The following is a 24,934-nucleotide window of genomic DNA, read 5'->3' on the forward strand; positions in this document are numbered from 1 at the left end:
GTGGGAGATGGACTGTGCAATTGTGGGCTTTTTATAACCCCAAGGCACCAGGCACATGATGTCAAAGCAAGGGGTGGGGGGAAATAAAAGTCTAGAGTCAAAACCACACCATGAGCATCTTTCTCTTCTTGAAACAAAGACTGCGTTTACCTTGAGGGAAGTTGGAATAACAGCCCCAAAGGCAGAAGTCAGTTTAATGGAGAGAGAACTCATGGAGGAGCCCTACTACCTGTCAATTTATCTTAAATATAATCCCAAATATGAAATTGGTGGTGTGAAAAGACACTCTAGAACTTTATTATTCAATTATTATTCAAGCCAGGTGCTTACGTGCCCACCATGGAAGTGTATTATGATGCAGTTACAGTCTGGTAGAAACAGGACTGCAACAGTCAACGCATGTTAGGAGAAGACACAGCCACCTCCGAGGGATGCCTTTGGGAAAACTGAGCAGATCTGACCATGAGAACAGGCAAATCCCGTCTTTGAACAACCAAAATCCTCTGAATGGAACCTCTACCATCCTTTTCTCTGCTCACCAACCACAAGTGTTTAGAATTATTCTGGAGGCCATTGTCGCATCCTTTGTCAAGACAGGGATTCCCAAACTGAGTGTCATGTAAATGTTGAAAACTATCTCAAGTTCTCTTGCTCCCATTATTTCATTTCCCCTAAACTTCTGAGGCCTTCCTCTAGCGTAAAAGCTTTTCTATCCTTTCTGAAGAGGCTCTAGTTTACATATGCATTTTTATCACTGACTGTCACATCCAGAATGGAAAGATTTGCAAAATGAGAGTAAACTCCTCTGCCTCTGAAGAAACACTGGCTGAGGAGGAAGCCAGCTGGTTTATTACAGGGAATTGAGGGGAGAGGGGCAAATACGACACAAGCCAAAATCTCTACAAAGGACCCCTAAAGGTAACTAATTCAGAGTAAAGATGCCAACGCTTGTAATGCTTCCTTTGATCACTGCTGGTAGGAAATTCCAACTGTTATTGCTGTCCGGCCCCATGTAAGCACCTATTATAAAGTATGATGATATTCTGCAAACTGCCACAAGCTGTGGAATTTCATTATTAAAAGGAAAGATGCATTTATGTAAGCTGCATTCCACCTTTAGTCTGTGTTTACATCCTTTAACATGGTAAGTCTATTTGGCAATGAGCCATCACACACAATTCACCAGACCCCCAGCTGGCATGTATACAGCTAATTCTTTGGATTATTAGTAATGTTTTCTCACAAAGAGAAGTCCCTAGTCCTACGTCTAATATCTCTGCAGGTGTAGGCTCACATACCCTGTTAATTACCAATGTGGGAAGATGCTTCAAGTCTGGTTTACTTCCGCACTGTCATGGCATTTGTGAAGCTGTTACACTGAGACAGGACAAACTCCTCATGAAACCTGTTACTCCTACCTCTTAAAACACAGTGCCAGAAGCTCATTTTCCTTTTGCAAGATGAAGGCGATATCTCTGCAACATTTTCCCACACATTCCTCCAAGCAAGATGATGCAGTAGAAGCTCATTTGCTTCTTGAGGGACCCATCTTGCCTATAAAAGTTCATGATATTTCTAATCACTGCCAATACTCATTCAACACCAGCACGGCCAGCAATGCTTGGAGACCTATTTACATTCCACCACCTCTCAGCTTTGTTTAGACAAGCCTTTTGCCCAGCAAACCTTACGCAGTATCCGTGCAGGAACAGCTTCAAAACTAAATAATGTGAGGAGTAACACATTGAGATGCTCCAGTTGTCTTGTCTACAAAAGGGCATTCAAAACAGCCGACAGAAGCAAACCCACCTTTCCATTAGAAGCAACAGGAAATTTCTGAGTAACTGCCCTTGCACTGATAGTGATAAGCTAATCCCCTACTTGACCCAAAGGAGTGCATATACAGGAGTTATGGTGACATATACCAGGGACAGACTTGCAGCACACCAGAAAGTCCGTTGTGAAGGTGAGCAACGTTTCATCGGTTCCCCCAAGCAGCAAGATGCTTTGAGCTGCATCACATGTACCACAAGAAAAACGTACCCTAAAGGTAACCTAAAGGTAATCTACCATTGAGCAGCTGATGTGGTAACGTATGTGTCCTTCTGCCTCTGAAGGTCCCATTCAAATCATCCAGCCAGCTTCGCTCAGCGATGGATACAATGATGTTACTTCAATTCTGTGAGCAGTGCAGAATTTGAAGAGCCACAGGAAAACTGTTTGCCTGCTGCTCTATTAAACATGAGAATAGGGTTGAAACGTGTCAGATTTCCAAACCCTCCTCTTTCTTCTGACTGTCCCCCACTATTAACTGTAGCCAAGCTACATTAGATATCAGCTTTATGAACAGTTTTACCGAGAACTCACAGAGAGGGATTATTTTATATATTTTAATAGTGAACAGATGCACTCTGAACAGAGCCAGGATTTTTGATGCTATATATCATAAAAATCAAGTAGGCCAAACAGTTCTTGAATCTCAAACAAGCACCAGCATCATGATTCTGCACAGGAATGTCTCTAGGTGACAGTTTAAGGAGCACAGTCTTAAGGGGTTAATTGCTTTAATATTATGTATTAGTCCATATCTGTTCATAGTAAACTTAGATTGCTAAAAAAGTTACTTTACACTACATTCATCTTTACCAAACAATTTCTATCTGTGGATAGAGACTCCCATTAATGATCCTATACCCCAAAAAATACAAGGTCAGCAACATAAATAAACGATCCATCAACACTGGGTAAAACAGAACTGAAGAAGAGCAACCTACTTGGGGTATGGACATCAGGTGCCAGGTCTTATCTGCCTGAGACCAAACCTGATGCAAGAGACAAGTGACCCAGAGGAAGCTGAGAAGGCACTGCAGGAAAAAGCTTTACCTGTATCAATGACAAGGAGTGCAGACGATGCTATCAGCACAATAGCCCACTCACCCGCTAGCAGGCTAGCAAGAACTTTTTGTAGCTCAAGTAAAAGTATTCCCAGGCTATTTCAGCATAATCCACTGAAGTTCCTCTCACATAAATAAAGTCAATTAGTGTCAACACAGAGACAGTTCAGATACTAATAAACCCATACAGTACTTAAGAGCAAAACAGTCCAGCCCCAAATTTTTAACATTTAACATGCTGGTTAAATGAACTGAATATCAACGCAGTTCACAAAAAATACTTTTTTTGGCATTTTCTTTCTTTACATTGAACCTGTCCTTTTCTAATCAAAGCTTCAGCCATATATGAAAGCACTATTTGGCTCCCCTGAATCTCTTCTGGGAGAGCAGAAGCTTTAAAAGAAAGGGTATACATTTTAACTCAGAAAAACTTTCTCAAATACAGTTCAATTTATCTCCATTATTTTCCTTTCATAAACCCAGCTAAAACATCTGGACAAAGTCAAGCTGAGCAAAAGTTGGATACGGTTTTGTACTATCACTCCAACAGTGAGGGAATTCCCCAACTAAACATAACAAAGCAGCAACAGCACTTCTTGAGGTCTTGGGTGACAGTAATTGCAGGCCCTCCAAGGATTTCCAAACAGTACAAGATGGAGAGTGGTTTCAACCAAAATACTTGGAGAACACTTTGGATACTTGGGGGTGCGAGGGGGGTGTGTGGTGCAGCAGGGAACAAAGTGAACAATATGAGTTTGGCCTGGGGAAGACATTTGTTGAATCAATCCAAAAAAACATCAAGTATTTTGCCTTTAAGTCTTAACTGTAAAGGTGCAATAATTTATGACTCAAATTTTTAACAGTTACAGCCATTTAAGTTAGCAAACTAACAAAGAATCCAAGCAGTAACCCACAAATACTAAATAGTGATTTGGTATATATGAAATAAGAAGTAACACTGGAAGACAAGTCTGTGTAAAACTTTCTGAAATTCCTGATACAAATGGGTTATCAAATGCAAACATTTCATAAATTAGTATACGGTTAAGTGCTTACACAGCTCTCCCCAGAACAGTATTTCAAAATTTGACAGCCATTATGTAAATAAGAGAACGGCATTAACCCCATTCATAGAAGGAAGACAGAGACTGGGAGAGCTTAAAGGATTTGATCAAATCCATGCAGTGCAAATAGCCATGTTGGAAAGGGAAACCAGGTATTTGAGGCTAAAACGTCTATCACAAAGCCATATTTTTTCTTCTTGCAGGATGAAGTCCCGCATTTTCTTTGCTCAAGTTTTATACGCACTGGTGGCAGCATTTTCAGTTTGTTGCTCTCAAATCTGCACAGTCACATTCTATTTGAAGCCTCCACCATTAAATATGGTTAGAAATTGGAATTTTGACCTTGCAGCTGCATAACACAGGCACACCATGTAATAATGTCCTATCTCACCCAAGAAGTGAATACATCCTGGGAGCAGGTGCTCCAGGTCCTACACAGACGTTTGCCAACTTTGAAGTCTAACTCAGCAACCATGAAAGAATCAAGATTTTTGCACAAGAAACTATTAATAAAGGACTGCTTTGTTTTATATAGTCTGGCAGTCATTGAGTTTTGGCTGATAAATATATTAGCAAAATTCTATATCCTTTCTATCATTTCCCTCCAGTAGATGACAGAGTGCTTTATAACACCATTTGCTATTCCTTCACCCCCACCCCCCAAAGACTCAAACACAAAGGGACTTCCCAATCCCATTCTAAAGAGCAGTGAAGAGACAGGGAGATGAAGTTTCCATCCTACATCCAAACCTAGATAAACACAATCTGTTCTGATTATTGCTTTGTACGACTACACTTTTTACTTTGGTAAATACAGACCAAGCTCTCATTTTTTCCTTCAGTTCACGATACTGTAAAAGTTGTGCATCTTTTACAATTAAAACAAAGAAGTTAAGAAGCTATCAAGGCTAGACAATTGTTTAAAGTAGGCTTGACACAACCAGAGCTAATTCAGTGAAAGACACAATTGTGTCAGACAACACAAAAATGGAGAGAAGACTAGGAAAACAAATCGGAAACAGTTCTGCTATAGTAAAAAAAAAAAAAAAAAATCACTGTAAACATTTTTCCAAATCACCCTGCCCACCTTGATAAACAAGAATTAAAATAGAGTTATCCAAAGGAGTTCATTGAAAGCTATTTTGGCTGCCTCTTATAAACAGAGCTTAGATAGGAAGTTTATTACTAACTAGATCAAGTCTCTTTTGAGGGGAAGATTAAACACCGTAGTGCCTGTGGAAACTTCTACTGCTTGCAGGCACAGCTCTTGACATGGAACAAGGTAAACTGTCAAAAGACACAAGTATCGTTTATTCAGACCCCCATAAAAATGGCCACATCAGTTTCTTTAAGATTAAGAGATACTAAAATAATCACAAATAAATAAGAAAGACACCAACTTATTGCAAAGCCATAGCTTTTCCCAAGACAGTCTGCAAGACTTGAATTCTGACCTATTTTAAATGCTGATAACAGCACTTTAAAATTTTGATGAATGCACTTTAAAACCTTTACAAACACACACACGAGGCGGGGGGAGAGCTTAAACGTAAAGTGAAAATTAAGCTTGCTATTTAAGTGTCCAATTAATACTGTAATTCCTATGCCCAGAGCCAAGTCTGCTCAACTGGAATGGTTAGATGCAAGAACAGGGCTGTGCTGGCAGCTCTGTAGAAGCGCTCTTACCTGTAGCGCACTATGCAGCCTCGCTTTTATTCATGGATTGATTTTTTCCAAATGTTTTTCAAACTACATGCATCAGACTGATTCAGTGACAAAACTGCAACACTATATGGACTAACTACTCCCTCCTCTAAAGCAGCTTCTTGAAATAAATTTGAACACTTATAATTATTAAACTGCAAAACCTGTTCACAGCAACTCCTTTGTTCTTAAATACTGTATTAACAGCAAGCGCTGCTGAGCACTTCAAAGAGAGGAGGGCAAGCTTTCCTCCTGGTTTTGCAGGTGTGTCGCTGGGACAATTCGTGGTCCCAGCTACTAAAGACGTTCTAGCCGGTAAATGAAGCACACGTTTAAGTAACCGTCACGGGCAACTGTCTTGCACACCCACAGGTCGGCACAGCTGTTAGTTCTGCTCCCCCTTTTCACACACCCCCTTCTTTCAGCCCCAAGATCAAACCGAGTAAGGAAGCCGCAGGCTCCCCAAAAGCCTACCCGATAATTGCAGCGTTCGAGGAACAACACCCGCACCCGCTAACAGACAGTCTGCCTCAAAACACCAAAAAACCCAAGAACAAACGGAACCCCTTTGTGTCTCCGGGAGGCAAGAACAAAAGAGGGAGCTGCCTCCGCCGCGGGGACTCGCCCACCTCGGGCGAGCAGCAGTTTTGCCGATAAACCGAACGACGCGGCGGCAGGCGCGGCCGCAGAGGTGACCCACCTTAGAGAGCTGCCTCCTGAGGCTGAAGCGCTGGACCATGGTCTGCCTCGGTCCTCGGACAAAGCGGTCCGCAGCGGGGCATGGAGGGCGCAGGGCGGCAGCCGGCTGCAGTCAACTAAGGTAGAGCAATCCGGGGCCGCCGGCAGGCACGGCCGGGCCCCCCCCGTCCTAAAACTCGAGGCCCTTCCTTGTCCGGGGGCGCCCCGGGGAGGGCAGGGCAGGCGAAGGCAGGGCAGGGGCAGGGCGCTCCCCGCCTGGCCGCTGCGGGGGGGGGCGGGTCACCGGCACCCCGCCCCAGCCCGGCCCCGCAGCCCCCCGGAGCGGCCGCCGGGAAGGCCCGGCCCCGCGAGGAGTCGGTCGAACGCTGCCCCCGCCCCCGCCGGCCGCAGCCGCGCCCCCCCCCCCCCCCCCCCCCCCCGCAGCAGACCCGGTCCCCCGCACGGCCCGCCGCGGGGGGCTGCGGGCAGCGACCGGCCGAGCCCGGCGCCGGAGCTCCCGGGCAGGCACGGGACACCGCGCCCGCCCCGCCCGCCGCTCCCGCGGCAGGCCCGCCCCGCTCGGCAAAGGCCGTGCCGCGGCCGGGGAGCCAGCGGCGGAGCGGGCCCCGGCCCTGCCGGCAGCCGGAGGAGGGACGCCGGGGCGGCCCGGTGCCCCCAGCGAAGGGCTGCTCCCCGCCTCGACGCTTTCTCCACCGGCGCGGCCTTTCCCCCTTCGGGACAGAAGCGCTCCCCTCGACGCCCGCCCCGTACCCCGGCTCCACGCTGAAGGGCAGAGCCCTCCCGGCAGCTACCGCAGTAAGGCTGGGCAGGCGCGGCTTGCCCCCGCTCCGCGTCCCCGGGGCGGCCGGCAGCAGGGACCCGCAGCCGCTTGTTAACAGAAACTTCACCCAGAAGAACCAGGCGGCTCCAGCCCACCCGAGGCTGCCAGCCCAGGGCCCAGCGGGAACAAGCCCCAACGCCGAGGTAGTGCAGACACCGTGCCTCAGAGAAGATTCACAGGAGAACATCACCGACAGGGCCAGCAGGGTAGTTGCCTTTGCCCTATTATCGCACGTGAGGTTTAATTCTTCTGTGGGAAGTAGCACAGAAGACACTGTTGCCATCAGTAGGAAGTGCTTTAAGAAAATACTTCTCTCTTCCCACCACCAGTATGCAATAAAGATCTATGGTGAGATAGTCAGGTACATGCTTTCATTTCTTCAAATGACTTGGTGAGTGGCTTTTGAATCCTTAAATTGTTCTTTCTCCCCTTGCAGTATTTGTGAGCAACAGACACAGTACCATCTTCATGCAGAAAAGGGGATTACAGGACTCCATCAGTTTGCTATAATAGCTGCAGCAATGCTCTAAGGGGTTTCAAGAAACCAGCAGCAAGGACATGGGCATTTCCTATTTGTGCAATCCAGACAGAGGTCCAGATCTCAACCCATTGGCTCAGGCAGCTGCCAGGATGTTCATAAAGGAGGAGGGAAACTGAAACCCCCAAACACAATGAGGAGCTCGAAATCTCTGGAAATAAGTCAGTTTCTCATGTAGTCCTGTCTCAACATTTTCATTTTGGACTTCTTCGGATTTTTTCAAGCCCTTTTGTAATTGCCTCCTGCCTGCAATTTTGCTCTCATTTCTTTCTATTCCTCCAACTTGGAACCATGGCATGCTCCTGCCCTGGATGTCAAAATATCCCTCATGACCCTCCCACAAAGAATTCTCACCTCAGCCCGAGCCCATCTGGAATGCACTCACGGCAGGCGCTTTCCCACCACTATCAACCGAAGCAGTAATGCAATACTTAACATAAAAACATCAACTACCTTTGAACAAAAAATAATGATACTTTGAAGAGATATAAAATTCTATAGAACAAAAGCCAACAGGAATACTTTCCTATTCCATATTATATAAAATAAATAAATTTAAGAAGTTTAAAGACATATCCTGCATTCTCCATTGCTCCTCTTGCACAAAATAAAAAAAATGGCATAGAAGCCATTGCATATGCGTTATATCTGGATTTAGGCGCAATCCAGAGAGTCAGACACCTGAAAATTGATGGAGATTTTCTACAATTCTGTTTGAAAGAAGTAGGGAGGCTGGTTTCAAAGCATAATCCTGAATTCAGCAAGCATGAAACTTTGCAAATGCCACTGCTTGAGAATTCCAGTAAAATGTCACTTTCAGCTCCAGAATTCTCAAATGCCCCTACTAGCCCCATTTTACAGATGGAAAAATGGGCAAATTCAGGGGAAGGCCTGAATTCAGCTCTATGGCCTGTGCACATAGTTCACTGTTGGAATGACTGCAATCATTGCAGACACTGCAAACAGGTAGGCTAGGCATTCACTGACATGAACGGACTATCACTTAAATGTGACAGATGACGCAACTGTGCAGCAAGCAGTAGAAAAGAGCAATAGAAATGAGGTCACGAGGCTACCCAAGATGGTTGCACACACACCTACACAGTTTAATAGCATAAGACTTAAGTAAAGACATACTGAGATTCCAGACTTGGTGTCTGTGTTAAAGTAGCATACTAGAAAAGGGTCTGGAGTTTAGATCACCAGATCTTATCCAAAGTACCCTTCTGTAAAATTTGCCCCCCAGAATACATTTTTCAGCCTCCTGCGTGGAGGAGGGTGCATCCTGCTGTAACGCATGCAACCAAAGTTCGAGAGCAAGGTTAGTCTTCCATTCAGTCACCATATGAGAAGATACAAAACCTTTGTAAAAGTGATCACATGCCACACAAAAGGCTCAAGTTGGCAGACAGGCTTCATAAATACTAGGCGCAACTCTTGTAGCACTTCTCTTTGTCTTAGATTTTTGTTAATACTAATAGAATTCAGTGACTGACTTGCAGGCATATTTGTTCTGCAAGCAGATGATCATCATGCCTCTCAGTCCCTGTTTATCTTCACATGCAGGGTTCAATAGCAAGTTTGACTTTCATGACTAAGGTGATTCACATCTGGTGAACACCCCATCAGCTGAGTTCTGTCTGGCATGGAAGACAACCAGGCATAAAAAGTTGCATTGGAGTTGTTAAATGGTGAACACGGGTATAGTCCTGGACACTGCAGGAAAAAAAGCAGCACGATCACGTAACAGCTTTCTTTTCATTCACGCTGCTGGTGCCTTCCAGTATAAAGGGACACCGAGTGCTACCACATCTCAGCAGCTGATACAGCCCCTTCCTCTGTTCAAAGGCAAAGCACACGTCCTTTATTTTCAGCACCACTAGTCTGCTGCTGCAATGTCGTGCAGTCTTCTGTACAGAGATGAGAGGAACAATGCATGCTTCCTTACAGTCTTTTGTTTTTGCATTATTTGACAGTCCTTAATGATGAAAAGCCTAAAAAATCCATTGTCTGTACTAAAAGACTACCGATAGAGGCCAGACTCTTGTAGAGGATGCAAAAAACATTGTGCCTTCCTTTTTGCCTAGTACTTGCAATATTGGCCGCAGACACTGTGGAGTTGCTTTAATACTAGATTGACATTTTAACATGACAGCTAAAGACTTCAATTCCAGTTTTTCAGAAGCAATTACTCAAAATGAAATGAAAAAGAAACCACACCTCAGTGAATTTGAAATGCTATTCAGAAATTCCTTTCATGTTGGAGACAAAGTTATAGGCACACTTTGCCCTAATGTGTAGGCAAGTATTTTTCACTATGGAAAAGAGGAATTTGTTCATATGAATATCAAAACTTTTCCTCTACTTGATTGCTTCTATGTTCTTTTTTCTGTGTCACAGTTTTAAAGCCACATAGATTACTCCTCCCCATATATATGTTATTTGACTTAAGACACCCAAAGAAGACATGTCACCAGTATGGATGTTGTTGTTGGATGGCAGAGATTAAGCTAACCATCCGCCATGAAAGATTACGTATTCCAAGTCTAATTAAACAAAAGCTTACTGTTCAAACAGCATTCAGCTCATTTGCTCCAATCATCTATAACAGCAGCAGTTATTCAGTGCCAGCTACACAGCCTGATTTACTAGTAAAACTTAAACCTTAAATAGGCTGTCATTACACAACTCAAAGAACATGGCATTAGATCAAAAAGTCTGCTTGGGATGGCAGAAGTACTCATAACCGACTATTACTACTTAACCCACAAAGCGCATTCTGCACCACCACCAGAACCACCATCTGACTGCTCTGTGAACGTAGTGCTAACTTGTAATTGCAGTATTTCTCTGTCCTGACTACATCTGTAATCTGTATTTTGCAGACCAATGCAAACCAGTATGTTTTCATGCTCAGCCACAAGAAAGTTACTTTAATGAATGTGTGGGTATTTTTCGCCTTAAAAAGGCAAATAAAATCAATGCATCAGGCAGTGATTTGCTGTGTTTCCTTTCACATGTTGGGCACATCATGAAACTTTAAAGCAGCAGGAAATTTAAAAGGATTTGATATTGCAAGAATAAAATAAAATTTGAAAAAAAATTTACAACTGCATCACCGTTGCAGACTCAGTCTGCATGATACAGACTTAGTCTAACCAGAGCCTGAGTACCCATGATACAAATGCACACATTTGACTAGGGCATCACATGTGCTGTGTACAGCTACGACCTAATGGCATCTATCTCAGCATCGTACGCTGCAGTGAACAGATCCACTGTAGTATTCTTTCACAGGAAAGTACTGGAAGTTTTCTGGGCTTATAGTGGAAAACTACAGAAAGGCACTGAATGACTACCACCAAACAAGTGACCTGACCTGTATGCTCACAACAAGATAGGGAGATTGCTCATCTGAGCGAAAGCAGAACACAACATCCTGAGGAGTGCCATGTACTTAACTCTCAGTAGATGTCTGGGCTGACAGAGAAGGCAAACGGGTAAGACCTGAACTTAACTGTATGTCAAACTCAAGACTGACAATGTACCCTACGCTGCCAAGTAGGTTCCAGCTGCTTCAGAACAGCTGCTGAAGTCAGGAAATGTCTGGTTTGATGCCGAACACCTCCAAAACTACATGCTTTTGTTTCCTTTCTGCAAATTTATGCATCCACTATTAAACGACTGGTGGCCCACGTACTTGAATAACATTTGTCTGCATCCGCAGCATTCATTCTGAAAACTTATACATCATGTACAATTTTTACAATACAACTCAAACACAGACACAGAATTGCAATATGAATCCAAAGGGACAGCTCCTTTTTGCATTACATTTAAATGGCTATAGCATTGATCCTTCAGTACCTGGACTTACTTACACAGGAAAATATTTTCTGAATAACACGAGTCTATGAGCAAAACTACTGGAATCAGGAACAGCTTCCAACTCTTGGGACCAGAGCATGTCCCAGCTGAGTTTTGACTCCATATCAGGGCAAGGCTGGATTATCCAGCTGTTGTGGTTTAACCCCAGCCAGCAACTAGGCACCATGCAGCCACTTGCTCACTCTGCCCCCCACCCCCACCCCAGAGGGATAGGGAAGAGAACCAGGAAAAAAAGTAACACTCATGGGTCGAGATAAGAACAGTTTAATAATTGAAATAAAATAAATAAAATATAATAATAATAATAATAATAATGAAAAAGAAGATAACAAAAAGAGATAGAAATAAAACCCAAGAAAAACAAGTGATGCATAATGCAATTGCTCATCACTCACTGGCTAACGCCCAGCCAGTCGCAAGCAGCGATCGGCCCCTCCTGCCCAACTCCCCCCAGTTTATATACTGAGCATGACATTCTATGGTATGGAATATCCCTTTGGCTAGTTTAGGCCAGCTGTCCTGGCTATGCTCCCTCCCAGCTCCTTGTACCCCTGCTTGCTGGCAGAGCATGGGAAACTGAAAAATCCTTAACTTGGGATAAGCGCTACTTAGCAACAACTAAAACATCAGTGTGTTATCAACATTATTCTCATACTAAATCCAAAACATAGCACTGTACCAGCTACTGGGAAGAAAATTAATTCTGTCCCAGCCAAAACCAGGACACCAGCACTCTCCTCAGACCTTAGTTTTAATGGGAAGGAAGGCGTGGCACAATGGCCAAAAGATTCCCACAGCATGTTCCAGCTGCAAATCAAAGGGACCTGGATCCCGTGGCATGCTATGGCTATGGCGTGCACCCAGCTGTTAAAAGTCAGTTGTGCACTGACTCCATACAAAATTACTCTCTGTGCTATGTACTGGGAAAGTACACTTCGCTGCCATGCATGGTTGCACAGTCTTCTAGAAAAATGAAGGTGCCTTAGGCCAGAATATTTGCCTTGTTAAAGAAAAATGTTTTCAGCCTATTTTTAAAGTCATCAAATGACTTGGAGGCTAGAGATAGAGGAGACATTTGCAGCTGGGCCATGAAGGGTTATGAGAAGGGTCAGTGTGGTTCCCTAAATAGAACTTGATGGGAAAGTTATGAAAAGATTAAACAGAGGTGTTTATTTTATAACTGTCATCCAAAAGTAACATCTATAGATGCATACTTCAGCACTGAAAACCCCAGCTGTGATACGAGAGCATTATTTGGTAGCATTCTGCCCTGTCAGTGGTAACTCAGGGGTTTCAAAAATGCAGAAATATGTTCTGTACAAAGGAAGTGTTCACTGCCAGAACTTGTACTCCTATTCAAAGTGCTCACGTTTCTTCGAAATAGACAGACAGTACATGACTCAGTTACCAGGCCTGAATTTTATAATGACCATGTAGAGCCGACAGCAAAGGAAACTGATGGGACTGAGACACTAGAAAAACCTCCTCATGCTGGCAGAGCACATACCAGATGCTCAGGGGATTCTGCATCTAGCAGCTGCATCATTTTCCTCTCTGAACTGGGTCAGTACTTCTGGTTCTGCAGATTGACTATATTCAGAAGCCTTGTGCACACCATTCAATTCCTACTGCAGGAAATCTATACCATTTTGAACACTCTCTGTCTGGAAAGCTGCCATACTTACTGCTGTTGAGACCACCAGGCTTGTCAGCGTTCCTGTCACAACATCCTCCCGGGGCTGAAAATAGCTTCTCCAAATAACTCTCTCTCCATCATCTCCTGGTCTTTTTTTGTGTGTTCAAAGATACACCGAGGATTTCTGTACTTCATTTGGGAGCCCAGTGACCAGTTGGACAGCTTGTGAAAGAAGTGCAGTCAAACAGTCAGTAATGCAGCATGGTAGACAAACTCCCACCAGGACCGTGTCAGAACAAAACGCTGGAACAAGGGCAGCCAGGGAAGGCTGGTCCGTCCCACCTTTTATCTGCTGCATCTAAACTTTCCTGTTTCCATGCTGCCTGACAGATACAGGCGGCTCTGGGTAATCACCCTCCCACTCTCAGGCGTCAGTGCCAAAAGTCCCAAGGACCACCCGGTACCTCGTCTGTCTAACACTTTGGACACATAGTGCCTCAGTTCATCCATGGACACCCAGATCTCTCTTCCCTATCAGGCCGCATGGCTCAGAGTCTGGGTGAGACACAGATACAGATAAGGGAAAGGAGCCAGCTGGCTGAAGTTTAGTCCACATCAGACTGAGATGGAACTGGTAGATTAGCAAAACTGATGACAGCAACATTCTCCTTTGCCTCTGTAGCCGAGGCCTCACACTCAGCATTTCCAAACTGATTTTTATGATCTGCATAGTTAATGAATGGCTCCTACTCTTACACAGAGACACATGCATCTTTTTTCCTCAGTCGCCTTTCACTGGGCTATCATAACTCTTTTTTTCCTACTATTACCTTCCTACAGCAATTCATTCCTGTGTAATAGATTAATTGGTGAATGCTTCTCTCTCTGTTCAGGAACATAAAACACTTTAACCATTCAAAATAATCTCTCATCATGCTAACACTTCCAAAGCTACCTGTAATACACAGTACTTCTAAAGCTATAGACTAAAGAAGTAATGTGAGAGACTTGGACATACCAAACTCCTGAAGAGATATTCTAAACGGCTTACTGCATCAGAATTCCTAGAGACAATGGCATTAAATTATATACAGATGTATAACTATACATAGATGTGTAATATATAGACACTCAATTACATCTGAATATTTAGCAAATATTGAAAAGTAAAAGTAGCAAAGTAACAGAAAGCTTTCTATATGCAAACTGGTATAAAATGCAGTTATAAACAACAAACACAGTATGTTGTGTAACTTAAAGGGAAGGGTGGAAAAAAATCAGGAAATATTTTATATTTATGCCATATGTACAGACACTCCAGTGGCATTTATCAACATAATATCCACACATGAGAATTCCACAGTTTTAATCTATTTCCACCCAAGTTATTGTCTTTATGGTTTTAAAACTTCAAGAAGCCTCCTGAAGAAATCCAAATTTTCTCCCTGACACGCCCCCTCCTCCCTTTTTTTAATAAGTTCGGGGGGTTGTTACAATCACCTGCTTAGTTTACTGCTGAAACAGTAAATTTTTAGTAGCAGCACATCTATGTTAGACAAAGACGATGCAATTAAGGTTTGTGCAAGAGGGTGTACTCTCTTCTAGTTTACACAAGTCCAAAATGCTTGCAGTAGAATATAGGGGCTTATTAACAGCTTTGCCAACAAGTCTAGCCAAAAGGAGCATAAAAGCAAGCATGTGCTGTGTAATCAACTCTAGCAGAAACAAAGGCAGGGACCCTGACTGCAGCACTGCCTTAACTTAATGGGAGGCTCCACACAGTGCTACTGGTTGGGAACTACCCCACTGTATGTCTGTGGTTCTGGGAACTTGTCCCCACACAGGCAAGACTTGTAAGCAAATGAGTGGCACATTCCACAGACAACGGGATTAGAAGAGAAACTGCTGCCAGCTAATACTCAATCACATTGCTTCTATGTGAATTGATCCACACACTGTAAAGTGCAGCCACCTCTACAGTGAAATGCCTCCATTGTTCTATTCAGAGCAGCACCCCTACGCATTTAGGCCAAAACCTCAATTTGCTCCTCTTGTGATAACACTGCAAGTGGAACTTAGGTAAGGAGAATGTAAAAACAAAAAAACCCCACAAACCAAAAAAACCCAACCTTGGTCAGGTCAGCAGCATGAAACTTCTGACTGTCAGCAGAAAACATGTGACTTATTTACAAGGAGCAGTCAAGACAATCTTATCCAGCAACCATTTAGCTATTTGAGATTTTTAATAATTATAAAAACAACAGAAAGATTCCAGTCAGATTGAGAAAACACCCTAAAGCGACCAAATGCTGATATACTCAGGTGATCAAATGCTGCTTCTGTATATGAAGCTGGCACGTTCAGATCCTTTCAGAGGGCTCTGACGAGGCTCTGTGCAAATCTGCCTTACGCAGCGCAGGGCTGTGCTGTATGCTGGCTCTTCCCAATGGCAACACCATGCCCAACAGTATCCTGCACACGTCGGCACCTTTGTCTTCACGTGAATTGCCAGATTTATTTTTCTTAAAAAAAGCTTTGGTTACAATTTTTATCAGTTAAACAAACCTACCTCAAGCATCCATGCCATTTATCAATCATAATACTATTTCTTGAAAAGAACAGCAATCTCCCCAACTCAGTAGTTGGATCAAGTATGATGCAGTGACAGGAGCAACCCCCCTTTCACTGACAGTTTTGTCACTGGCTTTCCCAGGGCTAATTCACTGCCCTCTGCAACCTACAGCCGAATGAAAACAAGGCACTCGCATTCCCCAGGTGGGAAGAGTTGTCCACAACTGAAACAGCCACCTGTCCTTCCTCTGCACTCCACTTTGCTGTACTGCTTCTCAAGAGAGCAAAGCCTCTTCCTCCCAGGGAGGATGTTCTGCAGAACAACCCATCAGTACTTACATGCCCAACTGCAAACACATGCACTTAAGAGATGGGCACCTGCAGCACCCATGATCCTTTACATGCAGCTCTACCCTCCTGGTCTGTGTGGCTCGTGCGGGGCCAATGGCACACATCCCCAGAAGCAGCTGATACCGTCCTGTTTATAATGTCTAAACCATTTCAGAGGGGCACTACTATGATCTTGGAAATAAGTCTAAAAAAGTCAGTCAGCAGTGTTCGAAGGTCACTGATGCTTTCCAAGAAAACAGCAGCTTAGCATATACAATTCTTATTTCTACACAGTCCCTCTCTCAAACCCTAAGCCTGTTCTCCAAATAAGAACTATTTTGTTACCACATTCAGGATGGACAAAATTCAGATTTTAGTAAAAGCCACCAAATTTTATTTTCAAATTTAAAATGAACTTTACCTAATGAACTAGCACCTCTGCCTGATACCCTTTCATGAGAACACAAAACGCAATTAGAATTATTTGTAGCATAAAATATCTTGTGACCACTTTTCTTTTTAAAAATGCTCAGTAAGAATTGAAATTTTTGTTTTAAGATCTTCTACAGGGTTTTACTTATACATAAAATTCACAGTTTTCAGCAGTTCTTTAATTTTTTTTTAGCATTATATAAGGTTAACAAGTATATATATGAAGTCAAATCAATACTTTACAAATTTAAATGAATAGGTAGATGTCTTACTGACAACCTCTTACAGAAGGACCTGTTGGAACAAGCAACAGTAGAGAAATTTTCTTACTGCAGAAAGTTTGGAAGATAAAAATTTCATGTATTCAAGCATACACATTCTCAGGATCAACTCTTTCAGTTTATTTTATATGTATTTCAAAGTAAAATAAAATATTTTTAAAGGTACCTATACATTCTAAATTTGTTACTATCAGCCTACAGTCTTCTGCATATCACAGGGTTTAAGTTGCTTTAGGAAAACAAAATTACATTCAAGAAAATTGTTTAAATATTTTTCTTCTGGGTTATTTAAACTAAACTACTTTCATAATCACTTGTATTTTCCAGAAAACACTTGCTTTCGCTGTTGCGTTAAGATAATTCTCTCTCTCAACCACCGCATGGACGATAAGCTCTATCTCCGAAGGCCAACTTGGCAGCTCCGACCACTCTTGTTCAGGATCGACGCAGCGAACTATTTCTGCGTGCGTTTTCAGAAAAGTCACAGCTCCCTCTGTTGACTAAAGCGTTGCTGCCACGAAAAGGCTCTGCACGGAAACCGAGGGCACCTTAGGAGCAGCTCTGGCTGGGTTTGGTTTGGCTTTCAAGATGCCACCGTCGTGCGAGCGGCGGGGGACGCACGAAGGGGAAGAGGCACCGATGCGCTGTCCGTCACCACTGCACATGCACCTCCACCAAACCACCTCAGTACCTTTTCCTATCAAAGCCCTGCACGTTTAAGGATCAATGGCACACTCTCATATACAAAAGATGTCGTCCCCATCTAAGAAAATCTCAAAGAGCATCACAGAAATAGCCAAGTTCACAAATAAAGTTAATGATCGAGCGGAAAACATAAACCTGCTTCCCTTACCCCAGCGCCTTGGCTTCCAGGCTGATAGGGGCTGCTGTCACCGTTAGCACGTCCTTCGCTTCACACAAAAGCACCAAACACTGCTAATGCGGGCTTCCTTGTCCGATTTATTTTAGGTGGTCTCACTTCGGGTAAGACTCACCTGTCCTGCATACACTCGATGCTGGCAGAAAGTGGGATGTGTACATAGCACTGCTCAGATGTGTTTTTTTAAAGTCGAAGTAAAAATTACTTCAAGTTAAAAAAAAAAAGTTTTACCAGGGATCATATTTCTGTTTCTGGCTAGCACCTGTTTGCTGCCTGAGTATGGCTACTCTCCACTTCTCATCAGTAAAGTCTCTGTAAAATATTTTAACATATGCCAGTAAAATATCCTTCCTTCCTGCACATTGTGGGACCAAGAGATTAGATTAGCTCTTTTATTCAGGATCTCTGGCTGCAAACTGCACAAGGCATATAAACACAAATAGCGATGCCACAAGCCCTCCTTGCTATGAGCAGCCTGGCAGAAATGTTATGATATCACTGATACCTCCCCTCTCCACAACTCACTTTTTCATTCAAAAAATAGCAAATGGAAGTATGAGGACTACCGCAAGGGAATTGCCAAATTTTAACATTAACTTCCAGCTAAGTTACAGTTAGAATTACCACAGAACAGCAGTTTCAGGAAGCTTCAGAAAGCACTCATGACAACTTTGCAAAAATGATTATAAATATAAATAAGATACATACATATTGCAGTCAATCCTACAATTAGAAATGACTTAAAAGTGTTTTTTACTTGCCATGGAATTTGATATTAGCATAACTATGACATACAGTGTGGCTACAGTGAACAAGAGACAAACAAAGCATTATCTTTAACTCTGGTGACATCACCAGAGTTAATGATAATGTGGATAAAGTTGGTTCAGCGCATTTGCTAATTGCTCAAATCACCATTTTATTGAAATTGACTCATCCTAAGGGAGATTTTGGGATGATCTTGGATGGTATTCTAATCTGGAAGATGCAAACCTGACAAAAATATTGGTTACACAGCTCCAGTAACTCTGCTACCGGTTATAGCATATATGTGTCTCCATAGCCTGCTTTATCATGACTCTGAACAATGTCAGCAAAGGATGTATGGCTGAGTTTTAACAACACTGCCTACAGAAGTTTAGATTTTCAGCTTTGTAATTAAGCAACGAAGTAACCAGCCATTTGTGGAGAAAGAGGTAATCACAAATAGCATGTGCTCTCAGCTAAAAAAACACAGTATTTTAATACAGGGAGTTTGAAGATGCACAATGCCTATTAAGTCATTCTAGCTACTTTCTAGCCAGTGGGGATTGTTTAACTACATTACATTTTCTATTGTCTTGGGCCATTTCATGTTGTGGTGTCAGAAAATATCCTCTTAATTCCACATCTGCTGGTATCTACTGATGCTCCCTTGGCCATAATGAATGATTCTTCCCATTCTACAGCATTTACTATTATTCACTAATACATAATACTGCAGCGAAAAGCTTTGCAAAGTGTTACGTAATTGTATCAAAAACAGTGCTTCCCTGTTACTCTGGAAGACAAAGTAGCTTGGGTAGAAGAAGGTGTTCACCACGCTGAATCTAATGAGTGAAACCTACAGGTTTGCAAAGGGATTTCAATCTACAACACTGCATTCTTGAGCCTTGCTGTCATTTCAGTCCCTACCAGCAAAACAACTGTTGCCTGTAGAGTAGAAACCAGTAACTTGGGATAAGATTAGCTGTTCAGAGTAAGGACGTAATCCTCAAATGACCAAATTGCACACTTGCTCAAGAAAATATTAGCAAGCTTATGATGTAAAGTTAATGTTTCACTTACTGTCTGTCAGTCACAAGGACCTGTACCAACTCAAAAAAACCCACCAAACTACACTACAACATGCATATTTATCAAAATCTATAATTATAGCGCTGCTAAATTTCTGGATGCATAAATGCCCTTTGCAGAGGGCACTCCTCCTTATTTTTGTGCCCTAACCTGTCAAGAGCAAAGAGCTTCCCTGATACCTGTGGATGCAAGCTTCTAGAGCACTGGGGGAAGGAAAGTCTCCCTGACCTAAGAGTGTCTGTGGGCCTTTGGAAAAAGAACTGTGCAGAAGAATCAGGCCTACAATTCTCAGCTGAAAAAAATTATCTTTCTGAAATCAGACACAGAGAAAAGTACTGCAAGTTGAAAATGAAAGAAAACAAACAGTTGGATCGGAAAACTTTCAAGTTAAAAGCATGCTCAGCAGAAGAGTTGCAAAAAAACAGGTTTGAAAGGAGTCTTTAAAACTCTCAGGTGATCTACTGTTCTCCTCCATGGAACTGAATTCTGGAAAAAAAAAAAAAAAAAGAAACAAACCTAGAAATAGCTGCCACTTTCCAAAATTAAAGACAACAATCATAGATAACACTTATACACTTGCAGATGGACAGATGTACTAACAGATTTCTAGAATTTTTGGATCCTCTGAGATGAAGTTTAAATTATATGATAACCCAAGGAATAATACATTGTCCGAGACTGGATTAAGTTATGCATTGCAACAACAGTAAATATTACATAAAGTCTTACTAACTTTTATTTTCTTTCTTAACATAAGCAGCGTTCAGATAATTAACAGTTAAACAAAAAAGGGGAGTTTTAGAGCTCCTACAGTCACTGTGTAGCCCTGTAACACAGTATTGCCATCGCTATAACATGCTGCAGTCTTCGTGCGGAGTTTGCAATGCTTCAGGACTGAGGCTTGCTCTGTCAGAACTTTTGTTCACCTTCTTGCCGCTTTGTTTCATTCCGTTTAGCTGTGACAGTGATTTCTCCAACTGACCAGGTGTCTATGGCTAATCTGCCTCACTTGTGTTTATCTTCATCAGGTACAACCACAGTTTTATATAGATAGCAGTAGCACGCAGTTTTTCTACATGGAACAAGATACTTACAGCTCCATAGAACCGATGTAGTGTAATGAAGTACAGGCCTGTATCACAACAGGAGAGACCGCGACAAGTGGGGATGTAGGATGCAACACAGAGGAGTGCAGGCTGGTAAGAGATGGGGCACAGACCAGGCACTGGAAACCTCACAGCTGTAACCAACTCGCCAATGGTCAGTTAAAGAAATGTGATGTGGAGCTGTAGAAAGTCGTTTTGGGGCTTCGGAACAGGAAGAGATAACAAAGAAACAATAGTGATATACAGAAAAGGCACCACACACAGTAAATTTGAATGTACGTGGAGCTGCAGACCAATAAAGAAAGAGAAAGGTCTAAATGTGTGTTTGCAAACACATAAAAAAATACCCCAGGTACATCCTAGGGTGAGGAAGAAGAAACCATCAACCTGAACACTGAATTCCTCCCAGTGAAGGACTCCAGATGTTGACAACCTGCTGTAATACCCACACACCTCCACCCTGACCAGAAAATGAAATCACCAACTGTAGGACCCAGAGGAGCAGTGGAAGGGTGAGCATAACCCAAGGAAAAGGGTTATAAACTAAGAAGTGTGTGTATAATGATTTTAACAGCATTATTATTATTATTTTATTTTTCTGTAACAGTTGGATCTGGACTAATAATGATTAGACCCTTAAGATTTCAATTATAGTGAAATTAAATTCTTGGCTCTTCTTATATATAATGTGTGTCCTCTTTGCCCATAAACAAGAGTTTGAGTTTAACACCACTCTTGTGCTTCACAAAGGTCACTTACCAGCCAGGGAAAAGCAGAGCCTGGTACAGCATGGTCTTTCAGAGCCATTAAGCAACTGAAGATTAATTTCTGAGCTTGTGAAACAATCCTCAGCCTACTCCTGACCTATCTCAATTTGCAGTTAAGCTATTACAGTGACCTGCCAGTATCTTACCTTGTTGCAAGATGCAAATAATGCAACCCTATCCCCCTACAAAGCATCAACATAGGGTTCCGCTTTTCCGCTGGGGTAGGAGGAGAACAGCATTCGCTGTCACAGGGGCTGGAGCTGCATTAGTCACACTTCATGCAGCACACAGCTGTCCATTCAGATCTGCTGGAAGCCCAGATCTGTAGCTCCAGATGCTTGCAGCACCAGTTTTAAGCAAGAGACTAAATTACCGTTGTCCTGAAATGCTCCTCGTACAATCCATCCAGGTTCTTGTATGCCTTGCTGTCAGGATACAGGTAACTCCTACTTTACCCTCCCAAATGAGTAAAAGCTTTCCTTTTACAGTAACTCTGCAAGATTAGTGCTGTTTTAACATGACTCAGCTGCAGGTACTGGAAATAAAATCATATATATAATTTCCAGAAGGGCTTGTCACTAACCTGATCTATTTATATGAGAAATATTTTCAATATAAAAATAGTCCTTTATAGCCAAAGCTACAAAATGTTTTACTCAATTTCAACAATGTTTACCACCTACATAAATTGAATGGAACAGCAAACATTACAGTATGCTGTTAAGAAGATTGCTTGTTCTTTTGAGAAACAGGTTAAAGCCTAAGTGATCTTTTATAGATCTAAGACATACTGTTTGTAGCCACGGTAGACTTTCCACATGGTTTTATTGTTATTAAAAACTCCATCTTTTGTCTTTTCACAGGTGGTTGTCCCAAGTGTGTTGCATGGTGTTTAGGAAAAAAGAACTTGTGAAAAATGTTAAAGCAGTAATTTATTTGCCAGAAAAAGACTATTTATGGTTGGAGGGAAACTGTTCATTCTTCCACAACTCTGCTATATATACTGAAAGGGTGGCACAGTTGAATATGCTACCTTGTTTATTTTAATACGTAGTTTCTAGACAAGTGTGACTATTTGAAGAGAGTCCTTAGAAGTGACTAAGAAAAGCAAGCTTACTGTTAGTACGTTTTTGATACTCATGGGGTCAACATCATGAAAGGAAAATACTGAGGAGTCAGCAAACTAAAGACTGGAAACTGTAATTCCAGAAGCATATGTAGTCATTTTTCAAAATGTGGACAGCAACAGAGTATAGATTTAAGCTGTCAACCAAATTTCAAAGACATTTGAAGTATGTATGAAAACTGACCATCAAAACTGAAAAGAGGATGAGAACACAGGAAGTCCCATCAGGACGCAGAAGTGAGGTCAGTGGTGCCTTGGAAAGCTGCCCTACGGGGACCTCGCTGCAGGACAGCAAATCCTTTTTCCTATCATTCCTGTAACCCTGAGGCAAGCAAATGGCAACCTGGAAATGTGTGGGCCTATGGAGGCAAAAAGCTGCAAATCCACTAAACAATTTGACACTGAATTAATTCAGGTTGATCTGCCTTCTTAGTGGTACCAGAAGGCATCAGACAAGGGCTTCCACCAAATATTCCAAAACAATTCACTGTACAGAAACCCTGAATGAATAAATTGACCTTACTACCGCCTTGCTCTAACACCAATGCTTGGCATGTAAGTCCAGATGACAGCAAACCATATAAGGATCTCGGTGTTAAAAAAAAGCGTTGCACATTTGTAATGATTTCTATTTCAATAAGATTGATTTTGTATTTTTTCCATAAAACCCTAACAATGTCAAAAGGCTTCATTATTCCAGTGTGGAAGTCTATGCAAATGGGAGTCCTTCTAGCAGAAGTGGATAGGTCTTTTCTTTCAATTAAAGAGAGTGTGATTTCCTCCATTCTTCTGTTCCATTACTTTAACTCTCTTAACGGTTTTTTTTCTTTGAAGTAATCCTGACTTTATTCCTCCCATATCCCATTGCTACCTTTTTGATCAACTACTGTTTGCCACACTTCTGCTCTGCACATTGCTCATCTAGCCTAAAGAAAATGAATGGATAAAATATATTTAATATCCAGACAGAGCATGCCAATCATGTTTCAAATGTCAAACAGGAAGATATAATAATTCACCACGGGTTGGGGGGCAGGGAGGCAGATGAACTCGATTCATCAAGCACTCCTCCCCTGTCCCAAGGGAAAGACCTACCCAGGTCATTGCACTGAACCTTCTGCAAGGTGGCCACTCAGAACTGCAAGCATAGTTACTGCCTGAAAGTGCCCGAAGCATTTTGATTTCTACTAAAATTATGGTAAGACTTCAGGGTAACACTTGCCTTTTTTGTTGACTGTTCATTCCCACACATTTTCCTGCCAGCAGGGAAAGGAGCAGGACTTCATTCCAAAATCCCCATCTCTCTATGAAAGCAAACATAAGCCTTCAGGTAAACCATCACCAGAACTAACTTCAGAGGCACTGGTTGCAATGCAATGCAGTGCTTGGGCATTGTCATTACCTTCATAGCACTGATAAAAGTTCGTGCAGACACAGTTTCTCACCAAAGTACCACTACTTTTGTATCTCTGGAACATGAATATTGTTCTGTTTGTCCATGTCTTCACATGTAACTCATTACCTCACAAAAAGCTCTGAAAGTACAGTAAACCAAAATGAGACCCATGCAGGCTCAATCATTTTCAAACCACCACAATCCTGCTTTCCTGGCTCAGTGGGCTGCCTCTACAAGAAAAGGTTTATGCAAAAATATTTAAATTTGCACTGCTTGAAATACAAGACCAAGTGAAGTATCTCAGTAAGACGTTAATTATTACATTATTTTCCATGCTATGACAATCTCATTTCTCAGTTTCTATACAAAGCCTGACAACATGCACCAGGATTATTACACATGCAAATGTATGTAAATGAGGTGTTAGAACAAATCCAGTCTGTGGTTTTGGGATAACATTTTGCCCTTCTATTTCAACAACAAATTGAGGGAACCGAGAAAGGAACAATACTATGAGCTAAAAATATTGTGTGCAGAGGATTATTACGAATTTACTCTCCGTTACGCCGCAAAGTACCCAATGTCCTTAACTCCCACTGGGAGCAGAGGATCTCAGCACCACACAGAATCAGGCTCATCCAGTACTCATTATTTTGGAGAACCATACAAACGTGAGTTAACACTTACAACATCAACCTATTTACAAGCAAAGTTAAAACAGTACCACAGTTTTGGACATTTACCTGAAAGAGACTATCCCACCCTTTTATAAACCCTGACAGCTGCCCCAGACTTAACCCTTTTCTTCACATAAACTAGTGCTGCAAAGATACAGAAGAGGATTTTATCATGCTTTTGTTTGTATGGTAAGAGAACCTCCTTCAACTTGTTATCACCACGCTAAGCAGGTAGCTCTATTGCCTTTGTAAGCAGCAGTGACAATGCACTGAACACTTCGGTCTGACC

At 42.4% G+C, this 24,934-nt stretch overlaps 1 protein-coding gene and 1 long non-coding RNA gene across 6 annotated transcripts in view; one reads left to right on the forward strand and one right to left on the reverse strand.

The window, feature by feature from the left end:
• Positions 1–24,934, reverse strand: part of TMCC1 (transmembrane and coiled-coil domain family 1) — a 188,384-nt gene that overhangs the window by 64,211 nt on the left and 99,239 nt on the right. The window contains exon 1 of one of the 5 annotated variants that reach the window (XM_030043779.2): positions 6,363–6,563. The exons of the other annotated variants lie outside the window; for them this stretch is intronic. Within the exon in view, the coding sequence (XP_029899639.1) occupies positions 6,363–6,401 (39 nt within the window). The 5' untranslated portion in view covers positions 6,402–6,563. Of the gene's footprint in view, positions 1–6,362; positions 6,564–24,934 lie in introns of those variants that run through there. 5 annotated transcript variants of the gene reach the window in all.
• The window catches only part of LOC115353817, a 104,032-nt gene that overhangs the window by 44,298 nt on the left and 34,800 nt on the right, over positions 1–24,934 (forward strand). The gene's annotated exons all lie outside the window — the stretch shown is intronic.

Source organism: Aquila chrysaetos, chromosome 20, assembly GCF_900496995.4.
Source record: "Aquila chrysaetos chrysaetos chromosome 20, bAquChr1.4, whole genome shotgun sequence".
NCBI lineage: Eukaryota > Metazoa > Chordata > Aves > Accipitriformes > Accipitridae > Aquila > Aquila chrysaetos.